The following is a 15,326-nucleotide window of genomic DNA, read 5'->3' as shown; positions in this document are numbered from 1 at the left end:
CTAGCGGTTAAAGTAATTTTTTATTTTTTCATAACTCTGAGAGCCATGCTTTGAAAACTCTTCCCAGAAGCAATTAACTGTGGGATGTCACAGGTGCTTTAATGCACCGGGACTCACAGACTCGAGACAGAGCTGGTCTAGTCCAAGCCAAGTATCTGCAGTGGCAGAGGCGGCACGATCTTCTGCTCAACCTTAACCAGCCTGTCTGCGTCTCCCAGAGATCCTCTAAGTCACCGATCTTGCCCTCTGATACTCAGACTGTTACACTGTGGTTCCTATTACCCAATACCAACACATGCAGCCCAGGCAGGGGGGCTGACAGCAGAGTCAGTGTTCCAACCTTGGGTGACACGTAGCAGTACACCTTCTTCGGCTTCTTCACCTTCTCGGGGGTGTGGCACTCAGAGGGTGAGTCTTCATCTTCTTCCTCAACGGCAGTGGAAGGCCGGCGCTGGGAAGAGCTCATGTGCATGGGTGGCAGGTGCCATGGTGTGCTGGTGCAGTTGGCGGCATTGTACAGATAAGCCTCAAAGTAAATGCTCACTCCTGAAGTGGACACATTGCGTTCAACAATATTCTTCTCATTCTCTGAAGTGCAATAGGAAATAAAGGTTCAAGAATGAATCATGGGAGAAAAAGTTATTGTTAGTCCTACATTTGGTCCACGGGAAATGCCGATTGGGGTTCAAATACCTATGTCTGAGAGGCCAGTCAGAAGAGCACAGACGTGCAAAGAAGTGGCCAAGAACAAGACTAAATCATATAATTCCTTTCAACTTACCACTTAGGACGATAATGTCAAATTCACCATTATTGATTGGTTGATTCTGGTATGAAATGCAGGCATGGAAACAGCCACGGGAATGAAGGGTGATTCGTAAGAACACCTGGCAAGTCTGCCTGTTGGATGTCACTGACTTCTCAAATGAGACATCAGTACTCTCTTCTTCTTGAGGGCCGAGCTACAGGAAGAAAACAAGGCATCACTTAAGAAATTTTCCATATTTACAAAACACTTCATAAAGAGCTTGCCCACCTCCAGTCTAAGTCTCACGATTATTAATGAGACAGGTGTTGCCGACAGCACAGGAGTCAGGGAGAAGGAGCCAGAGATGGAAGTGAAGTAGAAGGGCTGAGGACGAGAGAGAGAGGAGCCTGGTCTCCCACACACAGAGGAGAAAGGGAAAGCGTTTACTTACCTCACGGATGGACAGACTGTAATTGTGCTCGTCTCTAAAGCATGTGGAATTGTTGGTAGGGTTGTCGTACTCGTCTCGGGGCACTATTTGAAGGGTATGTGGTTCCCCACAGGTCAACACGAGAGTAGAAAAATGGCACACAATTTTGGTCTTGGAAGGAACCACCGTTCCTGGAAAAAACACACTGGAATTTAACATTTACTGAGGTACTCTTTAGGACACAAAGATTTTCTTAGGGAGTCTACAGAGCTGGATCCACTCCCATTCCTATAAAGGGAAAGGGAAAGAAAGAAAACAGAGATTAATTCAAATGAATTTTGGGCACTTATTTTTACAAATTCTTAACCACTGAAAGCAATAAACAGAATGAGAAAAGAAATCTGGATGAAACAGAACTGAGAGTGAGATATACAGTGCCTAGAGTCCCCACTGGGAACCAATGAGTGAAGTGGGCCTTAAAAATAAAGTGCTGGGGCCGGCACTGTGGCATAGCAGGTAAAGCCACCGCCTGCAGGGCAGGCATCCCATATGGATGCTGGTTCGAGTCCCAGCTGCTCCACTTCTAATCCAGCTCTCTTGGTGCTTGGGCTCTTGCACCTGTGTGGGAGATCTGGAGGAAGCTCCTGGCTCCTGGCTCCTGGCTTCAGGTTGGCCCAGCTCTGGCCGTTGCGGCCTTTGGGGAGTGAACCAGCAGATGGAAGACCTTTCTTTCTCTGGATCTACCTCTCTCTCTGTAACTCTTTCAAATAAATAAGTCTTTTTAAAAAGCTAAAAAAAATAAATAAAGTGCTGGGGAAAAACAGTCACTCACACACCCCAAAAGAAACATACAAAACATTCAGATATAAGTCTAACTCAAACAAGAAATATCTGTTGAAAACTACAAAACATTTATGAAGGAAACAACAACAAACTCTAAATAAATGGATGGACAAATCATGTTTATGAATAGAACTATTCAACACAGTAAAGATGTGAATTTTCAGGGCCAGTGTTGTGGTATAAGGTTAAGCCACCACCTACAAAACTGGTATCCCTTATGGGTGCTGGTTCAGGTCCTGACTGCTCTCTGCTATGGCCTGGGAAAGCAGTGGAAGATGGTCCAAGTACTTGTACCCCTGCACCCATGTGGGAGACCTGGAAGAAGCTCCTGGCTCCTGGTTTTGACCTGGCCCTACCTGGGCTTTTGCGGCCATTTGGGGAGTGAACCAGAGGATGGAGGATCTCTATTCCTCTCTCTTGGACTTTCAAATAAATAATAAATCTTTAAAAAAAAAAAAGTCAATTTTCACCAAATTGACACACAGGCTTAACACAATTCTTTAAAGTTCCAGCAAGATTATTTATAGATTTAGACAAAATTATTCTAAAAATGTCTCTGAACAGGCAGAGAAAATAGAGTAGCTGGAACAATGTTGAAAAAAGAAGAATAAAGTGGGAAAAGTCAGTTCACCAATTTTAAGACTTAATACAAATATTATCAATCTCCACGATAGTGGTGGAGAGACATACAGATGAATGAAACAGAACTGAGAACACAGAAAACAGACCCTCAAAAACATGCCCAACTGAGTTTTGACAAAGGTATAAAAACAGTGCAAGGGACGGAAGACAGCCTTCTCTACAAGTGATGCTGGTACAACCACACATCACACCAGGGGACTTCACAAAGTTCATGCAAACATAGAATTAAGAGATGTTCACCTTTGTGCAAAAAAATTTCAAAATCTATGCATAGTTTTTTTTCATAATGCATTTTCCATTTTCCATCATATCATGGATATCAAAATCCTTTGTACTAAAATAAGCTTCTTTTTTAAAAATAAAAGATTTATTTATTTATTTGAAAAGCAGAGTTACAGAGAGAGAGGGAGAGACAGAGAAAAAGAGGGAGATCTCCATCCACTGGTTCACTCCCCAAATGGCCGCAACAGTCGGAGCTTGGCTGGTCAAAAGCCAGGAGTCAGGAACTTCTTCCAGGCCTCCCATGTGGACACAAGTGCTCAAATACTTGAGCCATCCTCTGCTTGTTTCCCAGACACATTAGCAGAGAGCTGGATTGGAAGTGGAGCATCTGGGACTTGAACTGATATGGTACAAGCCAGCATTGCAGGTAGCAGCTTTATCCAGTAAGCCACAAAGCCAGTCACAGCCCCCCCCCCCCCCCCCCGCCTTTTTCCTTTTTTGAAAGATTTTATTTTATTTTTGTTTATTTGAGAGGCAGAGTTACAGAGAGAGAGAGAGGGAAAGACAGAGAAAAAGGTCTTCCATCCACTGGTTCACTCTCCAAATGGCTGCAACGGCACAAGCTGAGCCGATCCAAAGCCAAGAGCTTCTTCCAAGTCTCCCACATGGGTACAAGGGCCCAGGCACTTGGGCCATCTTTCATTGCTTTCCCAGGCCATAAGCAGAGAGCTGGATCAGAAAAGGAGCAGCTGGGACACAAACCAGCACCCATATGGGATGCCGGCGCCACAGGTGGAAGCTTAGCCTACTACACCACAGCACGGGCCCCAGCGTATCTTTTAAAAAAAAAAATCTCCATTTATTTGAGAGAGAGAGAAAGAACTCCCTTCCCACTCCACCCTCATTTGTTGGTTTGCTCCCCAAATGCCTGCAATGGCCTGCCTGTGGCTGAAGCCAGGAGCTGGGAACTCAATCTGGATCTCCCACAAGGGCGGCCGAGACCCAGTAACCTGAGCCATCAGTGCTGCCTCCAGGGATCCACATTAGCAGGAAGCTGGACTTGGGAGCCAGGGCAGGGTGCTGAACCCACACACTCAAACATGGGATGCAACCGTCTTAACTGCTCTGCTGAATGCCAGCTCTGAAACTATCTTTCAATTCCAATTCTCAAAAACTTTTTGAAGTCCTGTGTACAACTAAAAAACCTGCAAAGAACCTTGGATCAAGATTCACATTCAAAAAAAAAAAAAAAAAAACACCAACTGAAAGGCATCATGACCTTAAATACAAAACATAAAGCTATAAAATTTTTAGGAAAAAACAGAAGAGTAAATCTTCATGATCTGGGACCAGAGTTCTTGACATTAAAAGCATGATCATAAAAGAAAAACTGGATCAACTGAACTTCCATCAAAATTAAAAACTTTTGCTCTATGAAAGCTTGTTATAAAGATGAAAAGTGAAGCTACAGACTGGGAGAAAATATTTGCAAACCACATATTTGACAAAAGACTGGTATACAGAACCTATAAAGAACTCTCAAAACTCAACAATAAAAAATTTTTAAAATCTAATTAGAGAATGGGCAAAAGGCATGAACAGACATTTCCACAAAGAGGTCAGACGATGGCAAGCACATGAAAAGATGTTCAATATTATTAACCATTTGGGAAATGCAAATTTAAAACCATAATGAGATGCTACTACACACTACTCAGATGGCTGAAACTTAAAATCATGACTATATTAAATGCTGGCAAGGATGTGAAGACACTGGATCATTCCTACATTGCTGGTGGAAATGTAAAATGCTACAGCAGCTCTGGAAAAACAGTTTGGTAATTTCTTTGTCTAAAAAAAACTAAGCACGCAACTGCCATTCATCTCTGGAACTGTACACACAGCATCTGTATCAGAGCAATGAAAACGTATTGACACAGAAACCGCACATGAATGCGTACAGCAGCTTTATTCACAATAATCAAAAACTGTAAACAACGTGGGTATCCTTCAAAGGGTGACTAAACACTCGACCGAGGAATACTACTCATCAATAAAAAGGCACCAACTATTAATAAACTCAACAGTCTGGATGAATTTCCAGAAAATTATGCTGAGTGAAAAAAATGTACACCCCAAAAGGTTACACACTATATGATTCTACTTCTATAATATTTTCAAATGACAAAATTATAAAAATGGAGAACAGATTAATGGGAGGCCAGGGATTAAGAACCAGGTGGGTGGGGGAGGGGAAATGAGTGAGGCTGTCAAAGGATCACTCTGCCGGTGGTAATGTTCTGGATCTTCCCTGTACCAGTGCCAATCGTCTGGTTCAAAGGTGTTACTGCTGAGGAAAAGGGTGCACCAGATCTCTGCATTATTTCTTCACCTACTGGTTAAGAACCCGGGTAAAATGTCTATTTTCACCACTGGAGTGCGTGGGTTTGATCCCCGGCTCTAGCTCCTGATTTGAGGTTCCTGCTAATACAGACTGAAAGGCAATGGTGACGGCTGAAGTGACTGGCAACCTGCCAGCAATATGAGAGACCTGAATTGAGTTCCCAGTTTCTGGCTTCAGCCACAGCGAGGGGCTTTTGCAGACATTTGGGGAGTGAATCAGCAGATGGGAGTGCACTCATGCTCTCTCTGTGTCTCCCTCTGTCTCTGTCTATACTTGTCAAATAAAAATTCTTTTGAAACAAAAAACAGAACAAAACAAAATTGAGGACTAGACAAAGAAAGATACACAAATCTTAAGGTCCAACTCACTAGGGTTTGGCTTCAAAAGTATTCAAGATCCAGTCATTGCTGTGGTTACCCAACGGACCAGTATTTTAAGGACACCCTTAAAAGGAAGCCAGAAAGTGAACACAGGGCAGATAGGATCTTGATACATTAAAGTATATCTGCAGGACCAAGAGTCAGAGATTATACTTCTGAACAGTGAGCTGTGTTTTAAACAGCCAGTGCCGTGGTGTAGTAGGCTAAGCCTCCACCAGCAGTGCTGGCATCCCATATGGGTGCCAGTTTGTGTCCCTGCTGCTCCTCTTCTGATTCAGCTCTCTGCTATGGCCTGGGAAAACAGTAGAGTGTTTGGGCCACTGCACCTACATGGGAGACCCAGAAAAAGCTCCTGACTTCGGATCAGCTCAGCTCCGGCTGTTATGGCCGTTTGGGGAATGAACCAGTATATGGAAGACCTTTCTCTGTCTCTCTCTCTTCTCTCTCTGAACTCTACCTCTCAAATAAATAAATAAATAAAATCTTAAAAAAAAAAAAAAAAAAAAAAACACCAGTATCTGTTATCTGGCACAAAGGCAAGGAAAGGAAAAAAATGTAGAGATAAAGGCTTCAACTCTTAGATACCAGAAGCTTAGGCAAGCACTCCTCAGAAGTAAAACACATACTGGCAGCAAAGGTAGGAATTAAGGTCAAGGTGCTTTCACTTGAAAATGTTTCAAACATCAGAAGAATTTTTTTTGTTCTTCCTGGCATCCTTAGCCCTTAAAAATCTCCCAGGCTAATGACTCAGCAATTCTACTCCTTGAGAAATAAAAACATATGTCCACATAGAAACTTGCACACAAATATTCATTGCAGCATTACTTATTTTAGCCAAAAGGTGGAAGCAACCAAAATATCTATCAACTGATGAAGGATAAATAAAAAGTGGTCTATCCATACAACAGAACATTTGGCAACGAACAGAAAGGAAGTACTATTAACGGTACAATACAGAAATGAACTTTAAAAGCATTACATGCAGTAAATCGAGCCAGACACAAGAGGCCATGCATCTGATGATTACACTGATGTGAAATGTCCAGAGGAAGTAACTCACAGAGGCAGATCAGTGGTTTTCCAGGACAGGGAGATTTGGGAGGAAAGTTACTGCTAACAGATCTGGGGTTTTGGGGGTGGGTGATGAAAATACTCTAAAACTGACTGTGGTATAACTATGGATTTTAAAACCATTAAACTATATTTTAAGTAGATAAATTGTATGAAATGTAAACTAAATCTCAATAAGGCATCATTTAAAGACAGAAGATATGGGATAGCACATTAAGCTACCACCTGTGAGGCTGACATCCCATATGGGCACCGGTTTGTATCCCAGCTGTTCCACTTCTGATCCAGCTCCCTGCTAATGTGTCTGGGAAAGCAAGGGAAGTTGACCCAAGTACTTGGGTCCCTGCACCCATGTAGGAGATCCAGAAGAAGCCCCTAGCTTCAGCCTGCCCCAGTCCTGGCCAATGTGGACACTTGGGGAGTCAATCAGCAGATGGAAGATCTTTCTAATTCTGTGTTTCAAGTAAAATAAATAAATCTTTTTTTTTTTTTAAAGCAGAGTTTAAAAGAGATAGCGGGAGAGATAAAGACATCTTCCATCCACTGGTTCACTCCCCAAATGGCTGCAATGGCCGGGGGTGGGGCAAGCCAAAGCCAGGAGCCAAGAGCTTCTTCCAGGTTTCCCATGAGGGTGTGGGGGCCTAAGTTCCTTGAGCCATCTTCCACTGCTTTCTCAGGCACATTAGCAGGGAGATGGATTGAAGCGGAGCAGTCAGGACTGGAACCTGCACCAGGCAGTGGCTTAACCTGCTAAGCTACAATGCTGGCCTCCAAATAAATAAATTAAAAAAAAAAAAAAATCAGTAAAGAGAGAGAGTGAGAAAGAAAAGAAGAGGGGATGGAAGGAGTGAGGGAGATGTGGGGAAGAACAGGGTAAAAGAACAGAGAACCTACCAGGCTGAAAAATTTTGTAGTAGGGACTGTAGGCTACATTTAATCCACCAAGTTTCACGGTGATTTCATAGCGCCCGGCCCTGCGCACAGTGAAGGCCACCTTCACCACATTGGAGTTGGGCTCCTGAAGGACTTCCTGGGTCACTGGAATCTCCACTGCCAGCTCAACGTGAGAGATGTGGACTCTCAGTCCCACAGGCCGATGTGCAGGGAAAGGCTGCCCGTTCTTATAGAATAACTGCAGTGGGGAGAAGAGAAACACCTGTTAGTGAGCAGGGGCAGAGAACCAATTTCCATTTAAGCAGAAGAGTGGGGGGAGAGAGGAGGTAGCTGGTAGAGGTCACACCAGTAAACCCCAGTACCTACCTGCTCCTAACATCCTGCCCAGAAACCCAGAGAAACACACGCTCTCCAAACTCGACTTGCTCAGAGGGACAGAGGCAGAACACACCACTGAATCAAGAAAGTGCAGAAAGAGCAAATTCAAATTTTAAACTTTAATTTTCTATTTCTGAACCACAAATGCTGCCTCCTTGGTCTTAGAACCCTTTACAGCATATTATCAATGCTAACTCAAATCTAAAGGAAAGTAAGTCAGCCAGCAGCACTGGCACGCACCAGGCAAGGGTGGGGGTAGGGGACGCAGGTTCTCACACACGCCCAGCTTAATGCTACAGTGGCGAGCTCACCAAGGAGGTCGGCAAACTCTCTGTGTGCAGGAGCAGATAATATGTATTTTTGGACATAAATATCAAGTGAAAGCAGCCATTACCAATATACAAGGAATGGGGCAGGTGCTGTGGCATAGCAAGTAAAGCCGCCGCCTATAGTGCAAGCATCCCATATGGGCACCAGTTCAAGTCCTGGCTGCTCCACTTCCCATCCAGCTCTCTGCTATGGCTTGGGAAAGCAGTAGAAGATGGCCCAAGTCCTTGGGCCCCTGCACCCACGTGGGAGACCCAGAAGAAGCTTCTGGCTCTTGGCTTAGAATCAGCACAGCTCTGTCCAATGCAGCCAATTGGGGAGTGAATCAGCAGATAGAAGAACTCTCTCTCTCTCTCTTTCTGCCTCGCCTTTTCTCTGTATAACTCTGACTTTCAAATAAATAAATCTTAAAAAAGAAAGAAAAGAAAAAGCTTATTCTCAGATACTGTGCCTTTTTGTAATATTAAAACACACACACACAAGGAAAAGGTGTGGCTAAGTTCCAATAAATAGGGACACAGGGGCTGGCACTGTGGTGTGGTGGATTGGGCTGCCACCTGTGATCCCATATGGGCGCCAGTTCAAGTCCTTGTTGTTCCACTTCTGATCCAGCTCCCTGCTGATGTGCCTGAGAAGACAGCAGAAGATGGCCCAAGTACTTGGACTCCTCCACCTTCGTGGGAGACCTGGATGAAGCTCTTGGCTTTGGCCTGGCCCAGTCTTGGCCATTTGGGGAGTAAACCAGCAGATGGAAGACCTCTCTCTCTCTCTGCCTCTACCTCTCTCTCTCTGTAACTCCGCCTTTCAAACAAATAAATAAATCTTAAAAAAAAAAAATGAAAAGAGAAAATGTCAACATTCCAGGCTAGCACTACTGAAAGCCTGAACTGGGCTCTAGGGAAAGCAAATGACTCAGAACCCCAAAGGGTGTGGAGACAGAAACATGCCCTTACATGCACTCGGAAGGCCATGCTGTGGCCCACCTCATAGGGGTCCTTCCAATCCCAGGAGACTTTGCAAGACCGGGGATCCAGGTAATTTCCCCGCACATAGTCATAAATGCTCCGGTCCCCTCGGCGCTCACGGTCCTCATTCTGGAGGAAGCTGACTACACGTGCGGCAAGCTCAAAGAGGAACTTAATTGTGAAGAAGAATGCAACCACAGACACTGTGATGCCACCTATGTGAAAGAGAAAACACACAAACCATTACAACTTCGCATTATGGAGCAGGCTGGCCATCTCTCAAAAAAATTTAAGGAAGTCAGGATGAAATGGCAGGACTGCTAAAGAAATACTGCACAGGTCCCTACCACTGTAGCCAAAGAGGAACTTCTGCATCAGGGGATAGCAGCCACAGTCCTCAGGCCAAGTCTGACTTACTACCTACTTCCAAAATCAGGTTCTACTGGAATATAGCCACACTATTTGTTTACAAACTGTCTACAGCTGTTTTTGCACCACACTGGCTGAGCTGAGTAACTGTAATGAAACTCAGGGCCTTTGAAACCAGAAGTATTTACTAACTTGCCTTTTACAGATATCTGAACTACACAGCAAAATGTTCCCCCATTCTCCCATCCTCCTTGTGTGTGCCAGACCCTCACAGAAGCAAAACGAGAAAATGCATTTGATTCCCTCCACTTGCAAGCCTTCTGCTCCCATGTTCCCTTGGCCAATTACTCCCCCCAACCCCTAGCAGAGTTAAGAGTTCCCTCTTCCGGGCTTCCTCAATCCCTGCTACATTCATCTACCGTAACTTCTCCTTCTTGACCATCTCCCGCTTCATGCTACAAACTCCTTGAAGGCAGATTTTTGCCTTATTCAACTTTGACTCCATAGTAAACAGTGTCTGGTGCTGACTATAATTACTTAATAAATATTTCCCAAATGAATGAATTCTGCCAACTCTGTGAAGGCACACTGTAGCGCCATTAGAAATACTTCCAGCTCTCTTTCAAGGGGAATGGGGATAGCCAGGGAGGCAAAAGTGACCTAAGCAACCCTGACAAAAAGACAATGGAGCGCTCTTTCTATAACGTACCAATAACGTAAAACATCAGGTCCCTTCAACACCAACAGACAGCCGAGGATCACAGCTGCAGCTGCAAAAGAAAACTTGTTTAGTCTTTTTCTGCAGCTCGTCCCCACAGCCATCTCAGGATGAGACAAAGCAGAACACACAGCTTAAGCCAACCAACTCACTAATCCCAACCCTTCCTACTTGTGTTCCTTCTCTCTAGCTTGGCAGGTGCCCTATGACATATTTCAGAAAAAGAGTGAGACACTGCATCATTCTCCCTACAGACTTGCAATCCTCTGGCCACCTAGGAGTACCACACACAGCCTCCGGTTCTACTGCTAATTACAAAAGGCAGCAGCCCAGCTTTCATCTTCTTAGATCCAGGGCTCCCAAGAGAGTTACCCTCCCCCATGCACAATGGCGCCAATTAGTACAAGCAAAGAGAATAATGTAGATACTTTCCCCTTATACAGTATCTGCCCTCTGGAAGTAACTCAGCTAAGTAGAAATAGCTACATAAAAAGTATATTTTGGGGGGCCAGCACTGTGGTGCAGTGGGTTAAAGTCCCTGCCTGCAGGGCCGGTACCCCATATGGGCACCGGTTCAAGTCCCTGCTGCTCCTCTTCTGATCCAGCTCTCTGCTATGGCCTGGGAAAGCAGTAGAAGATGGCTCAAGTCCTTGGCCCCTGCACCCGCGTGGGAGACCTGAAGGAAGCTCCTGGCTCCTGGCTTCGGATCAGCTCAGCGTTGGCCATTGCAGTCATTTGGGGAGTGAACCAGCGGAATGGAAGACCTCTCTTTCTCTAGCTCTATCTGTAACTCTGTCTTTCAAAGAAATAAAATAATTCTTTTAAAAAATGCAAAAAAAAATAAATAAAAAGTATATATTTTTAAAAAAGTTAAGTACCTGGGCAGCATTGTGGCACTGTGGGTAAAACTGTTACCTGCAAAGCTGGCATCCCATATGGGCATTGGTTCATGTCCTGGCTACTTCATTTCTGATCCAGCTCCCTGCTATGTACTGGGAAAGCAGTGGAAGATGGTCCAAGTTGATTTGGCCCCTGCACCCACGTGGGAACCTGGAAGAAACTCCGGGTTCCTGGATTGGACCTGGCACAGCCTCGGCTGTTGCGGCCAATTTGGAGAGTAAACCAGCAGATGGAAGATCTCTCTTTGACTCTACTTTCAAATAAATAAATAAATCTTTTTTAAAAAGTATTCTTTTCATCATGTTTGAATTATGCAATTAGAATGAACTCCAGGTCATCCCATAATAAGCAGTGAGCATGTAGGAGAAGTCATTTACTCTCTTGCCAATCAGACAAACTAATGGGCCCCCTGGAAGATGAGCTCAGCAGGAAGACCAAGGAGAGGAACAGAGGAGGACACTGTACTTCTCATCCTAAGTGAAACCTGCCAAGGTCAGATTGTGAGGGGAAACTTTGTCATCAAATTCATTTCCAGCAAGACTTTAACCTTCATTACTCATTTGGTCATTTGAATCACTAAAGGTACCACCCAGGAAAAAATGAAATATATGCTGACATTCATAGTGTATCACTGAGTTTGTTCTTAGTGCAGGCTGGAGATGCAGTCCATTCCACAGTGCACTGAATCCACTCCTTTTAAGTCCATATATATTAAGTTATCCACGTTATCTCAATTGAGAACCTTGTATCAACACCAGAATATTACCTAGAGACAAGACAGGTTAAAAATGTCTAGAATCAAATCTTGGAGACACCAAAGCAAGCAAGTTTTGTTTGTTTTGCAAGATGTGCTTTTATGTCTGATAATGCTTGAAAAAATCCAGAGACAGAAAATGGGCCATTAAGTCCCTTTGATACCAATATACTCATTGGAATGCACAGAGAGTAGGTAATCTGAGGAGTGAGCAAGACTACTGAGTCTCTTTCCCAACAAGTATTTCATCCCCTGGGACTCTATGCTGAAAAGCTGCTATCATCTCAAAAAGGTGCTGCTGGGGCTGGTGTTGTGGCAGAGCAGGTAAAGCCGCCACCTGCAGTGCCAGCATCCCATATGGGTGTCAGTTCGAGTCCCAGCTGCTCTACTTCTGATCCAGCTCTCTGCTATGGCCTGGGAAAGCAGTGGAAGATAGCCCAAGTGCTTGGGCCCCTGCACCCCAGTGGGAGACCCGGAAGAAGCTTCTGGCTCCTGGTTCCCAATCAGCCCAGCTCCGGCCGTTGCAGTCAACTGGGGAGTGAACCAGCGGTTGGAAGACTACTCTCTCTCTCTGCCTCTGCCTCTCTGTAACTCTGCCTCTCAAATAAATAAATCGTTTAAAAAAAGGAAAAAAAAAAGTGCTGTCAACTCTTAAAAAGCATCTATCTGCACCTTATAGGATGTATCTTCTAGGGATGTGCTTGGTGAGCTGTGAGTTTATAATTTCTATGGCCCCACGTCCTTCAGTATGATTTGCCTTCAATTAACTCCTCATAGCCATCCAGGCTGCACACCAAACAGTACATCAAACAGCCTAATACAGAGATGAAGGCGTAGGCTCCAGAGTTAGATCACTACAGTTGAAGTCCATGCTCTGCCATGACAAGGTGACCCTGCACAAGTTGTTTTATCTCCTCTGCACAGGAGATAAAATGGGGATGACATATACATGTAACTCAAAGGGAAGCTGTGATGATTAAATGAGTTAACACACGGACACATCCTAGAAGTGTCTGGTATACAGTGAGTTCTCAAAATTTTGAGAACTATTTGAGACATTAAAATTAGTATCAATAGTAGCAGTACTCCCTTGCCTCAGACTGTTAGGAAACAGAGAACCTCCTTACTGATCCACAGTTCAATATGCACTGCTCTCACTGCACCTAAATTCTCAGCCTGCATGGACGTTCTTTACACAATTCTGTCATATTCCAATACTGTCTGAAAAGTTTTAGAACAAAGAGTTAAAAACACACCCTAAGATAATTCCTCCAATACTGAATGTTTACTTAACATGCCAGGTATTGGGGGAACAGGTAGAACACGACAGCCTCCGTCTCAGCTCTGGGGAAGCAAGCAGTAAAGAAATTTATCTTGTTAAATCTTTGCCATTTCTCCCGATTTACTGATTTCTCAACCACATCATCAGTACTGATGTTAATCTGCACCTTTTCCAGTAAGTCATTTCTATCCCAATTCTTTTTATTATTTAAAATTCAGTATATCAATTGCTACATGTTTCCAAATAATTCTCTTCTCTTCTCTCTTTTAAAAATTGTATGTATTTGTTTGACAGGCAGAGAGAAGAGAGACAGAGCAGGCTCCCACCTGCTAGTTCATTCCCCAAATGCATACAACAGCTGGGACCAGGCTGAAGCCAGGAGCCAGGACCTCAGCCCAGGTCTCCCATGAGGGTGGGCAGGAACCCAACAACTTGAGTCATCACTACTGCCTCCCAGGGGCTACATCTGCAGGAAGCTGGAGTCTGCTACTGGGAATCAAACCCAGGCTCTCCTATATGGAACACTAGGCTAAGCTAAATGCCCACTCCTCCTCTCTTCTTAATTCTTCCTTATGAATTAACTCTGCCAATTCATTACTTGTTGATTTAACCTTTACAAAACATCCCACTGCTCTCCAACAGTTCTCAAAACCTCCCCCAACAACCTTTACCCTTCTTCCAATTTTAGCCCTGGTCATATTCTTATCTTTTTTCCTTCTACATAGTCCCTCTGAGTCCTCTTAAATATTGTCACAAAGTCTCCCCATTTCTTTCATTCAAATCACTTTTATTCCAGATTTCATCTGTTTCATAGATATTTTCCATTCTCTGACTGACTTTGTAGGGGGCTCTCTCTGTTCTGTTCTATCTCCACTGCTACTACTCCACACTATTCTCCTTGGCTACCTCTCCCACAACTTATGCCAAGATCTGTCCAAATCAGATCCTCTATACCAGGGGTGGGGGAACACCCAGCCTGCAGGCTGGATAAGGCCCATGAAATCACTTGGTCTGACCCTCCTAAGGCAACCACAGGTGGGACTTGGAATTCAATAAATCTATAGCAGGCTAATTTTTAGGTGGACAATTTTATATGGTCCCCAAAGGATGTTATAAATACCTAAATACCTTTGGCAGAAAAAAGGTTCCCCATCCCTGACCTACACTTTTACATACAGGCTCTGAAAAATCTCATCCCCATACTTTTCAAGTCACCCTCTCTGCCTAAACTGTCTTCTTCCTCAGTCTCTGTCCGTGGAACACGTTTTGTTCCTAGGGTCCAGGAAGATACTTTCCTCCTGATCTTCACTTTAGAAATTCCTTTCCTCCTCTGAATTTCGATACAACCTTGTTTTTATATAAATATAGCATTTATATTCAATTAGCCTCATTTGGTTTTTCATTTCACAGTGGTGAATACTATTAAACAAAGAGGAGACTTAAAAAAAACTCTAAAGCCTTCAACATAACTGCAATAGTAACTGCAATGAATATGGATGAAATTTCTACTGAATTGGAGCTGGTGTTGTGGTGCAGTGGGTTAAGCTCCCACCTGAGATGCCATCATCCCATATAAGTGTCATTTCAAGTCCTGGATGCTCTACTTTTATTACAGCTCCCTGGGAACTGCTAATGTGCCTGGGAAAGCAGTAGAAGATGGCTCGAGTACCTGGGCCCCTGTCACCCACATGGGAGACCTAGCTGGCGTTCTAGGCTCTTAGCTTCAGCCTGGCCCAGCCCTGGGTTGCTGTAGCCATTTGGAGAGTGAACCAATAGGTGGAAGATCTGTCACTCTATCTTTGAAATAATAAATCTTAAATAAAAAAAAAGGAAAAAAGAAATTTCTACTGAATGGACTGTGTCAAATGTCTATTCTTTTGTCCAGAATGTCTAAGAGTCAGGAATTTTCCACATAAAACTTTTTCAGGTATAGTATCCAAAGATTTCTCTAGTCAGCAGTATATTCACACAAGACAGGATTATAAACTCCTCAGTCCAA

At 43.9% G+C, this 15,326-nt stretch overlaps 1 protein-coding gene across 5 annotated transcripts in view; it reads right to left on the bottom strand.

The window, feature by feature from the left end:
• Nucleotides 1-15,326, bottom strand: part of AREL1 (apoptosis resistant E3 ubiquitin protein ligase 1) — a 56,381-nt gene that overhangs the window by 14,053 nt on the left and 27,002 nt on the right. For 4 of the 5 annotated variants that reach the window (XM_062181797.1, XM_062181798.1, XM_062181800.1 and 1 more), the window contains exons 3-8: nt 10,383-10,443; nt 9,293-9,519; nt 7,635-7,872; nt 1,200-1,369; nt 782-962; nt 341-588 (exon numbers count right to left, since the gene is read on the bottom strand). In XM_062181797.1, coding sequence (XP_062037781.1) covers nt 341-588; nt 782-962; nt 1,200-1,369; nt 7,635-7,872; nt 9,293-9,519; nt 10,383-10,398 — 1,080 coding nt within the window. In that variant the 5' untranslated portion in view covers nt 10,399-10,443. The remainder of the gene's footprint in view (nt 1-340; nt 589-781; nt 963-1,199; nt 1,370-7,634; nt 7,873-9,292; nt 9,520-10,382; nt 10,444-15,326) is intronic. The other variant, XM_062181801.1, reaches the window with a different exon arrangement.

The sequence above is a fragment of the Lepus europaeus genome, chromosome 22 (genome assembly GCF_033115175.1).
Source record: "Lepus europaeus isolate LE1 chromosome 22, mLepTim1.pri, whole genome shotgun sequence".
In the NCBI taxonomy this organism is placed as follows: domain Eukaryota; kingdom Metazoa; phylum Chordata; class Mammalia; order Lagomorpha; family Leporidae; genus Lepus; species Lepus europaeus.
The sequence above is the reverse complement of the archived record's forward strand: the minus strand, read 5'-3'. Positions and strand labels throughout refer to the sequence as shown.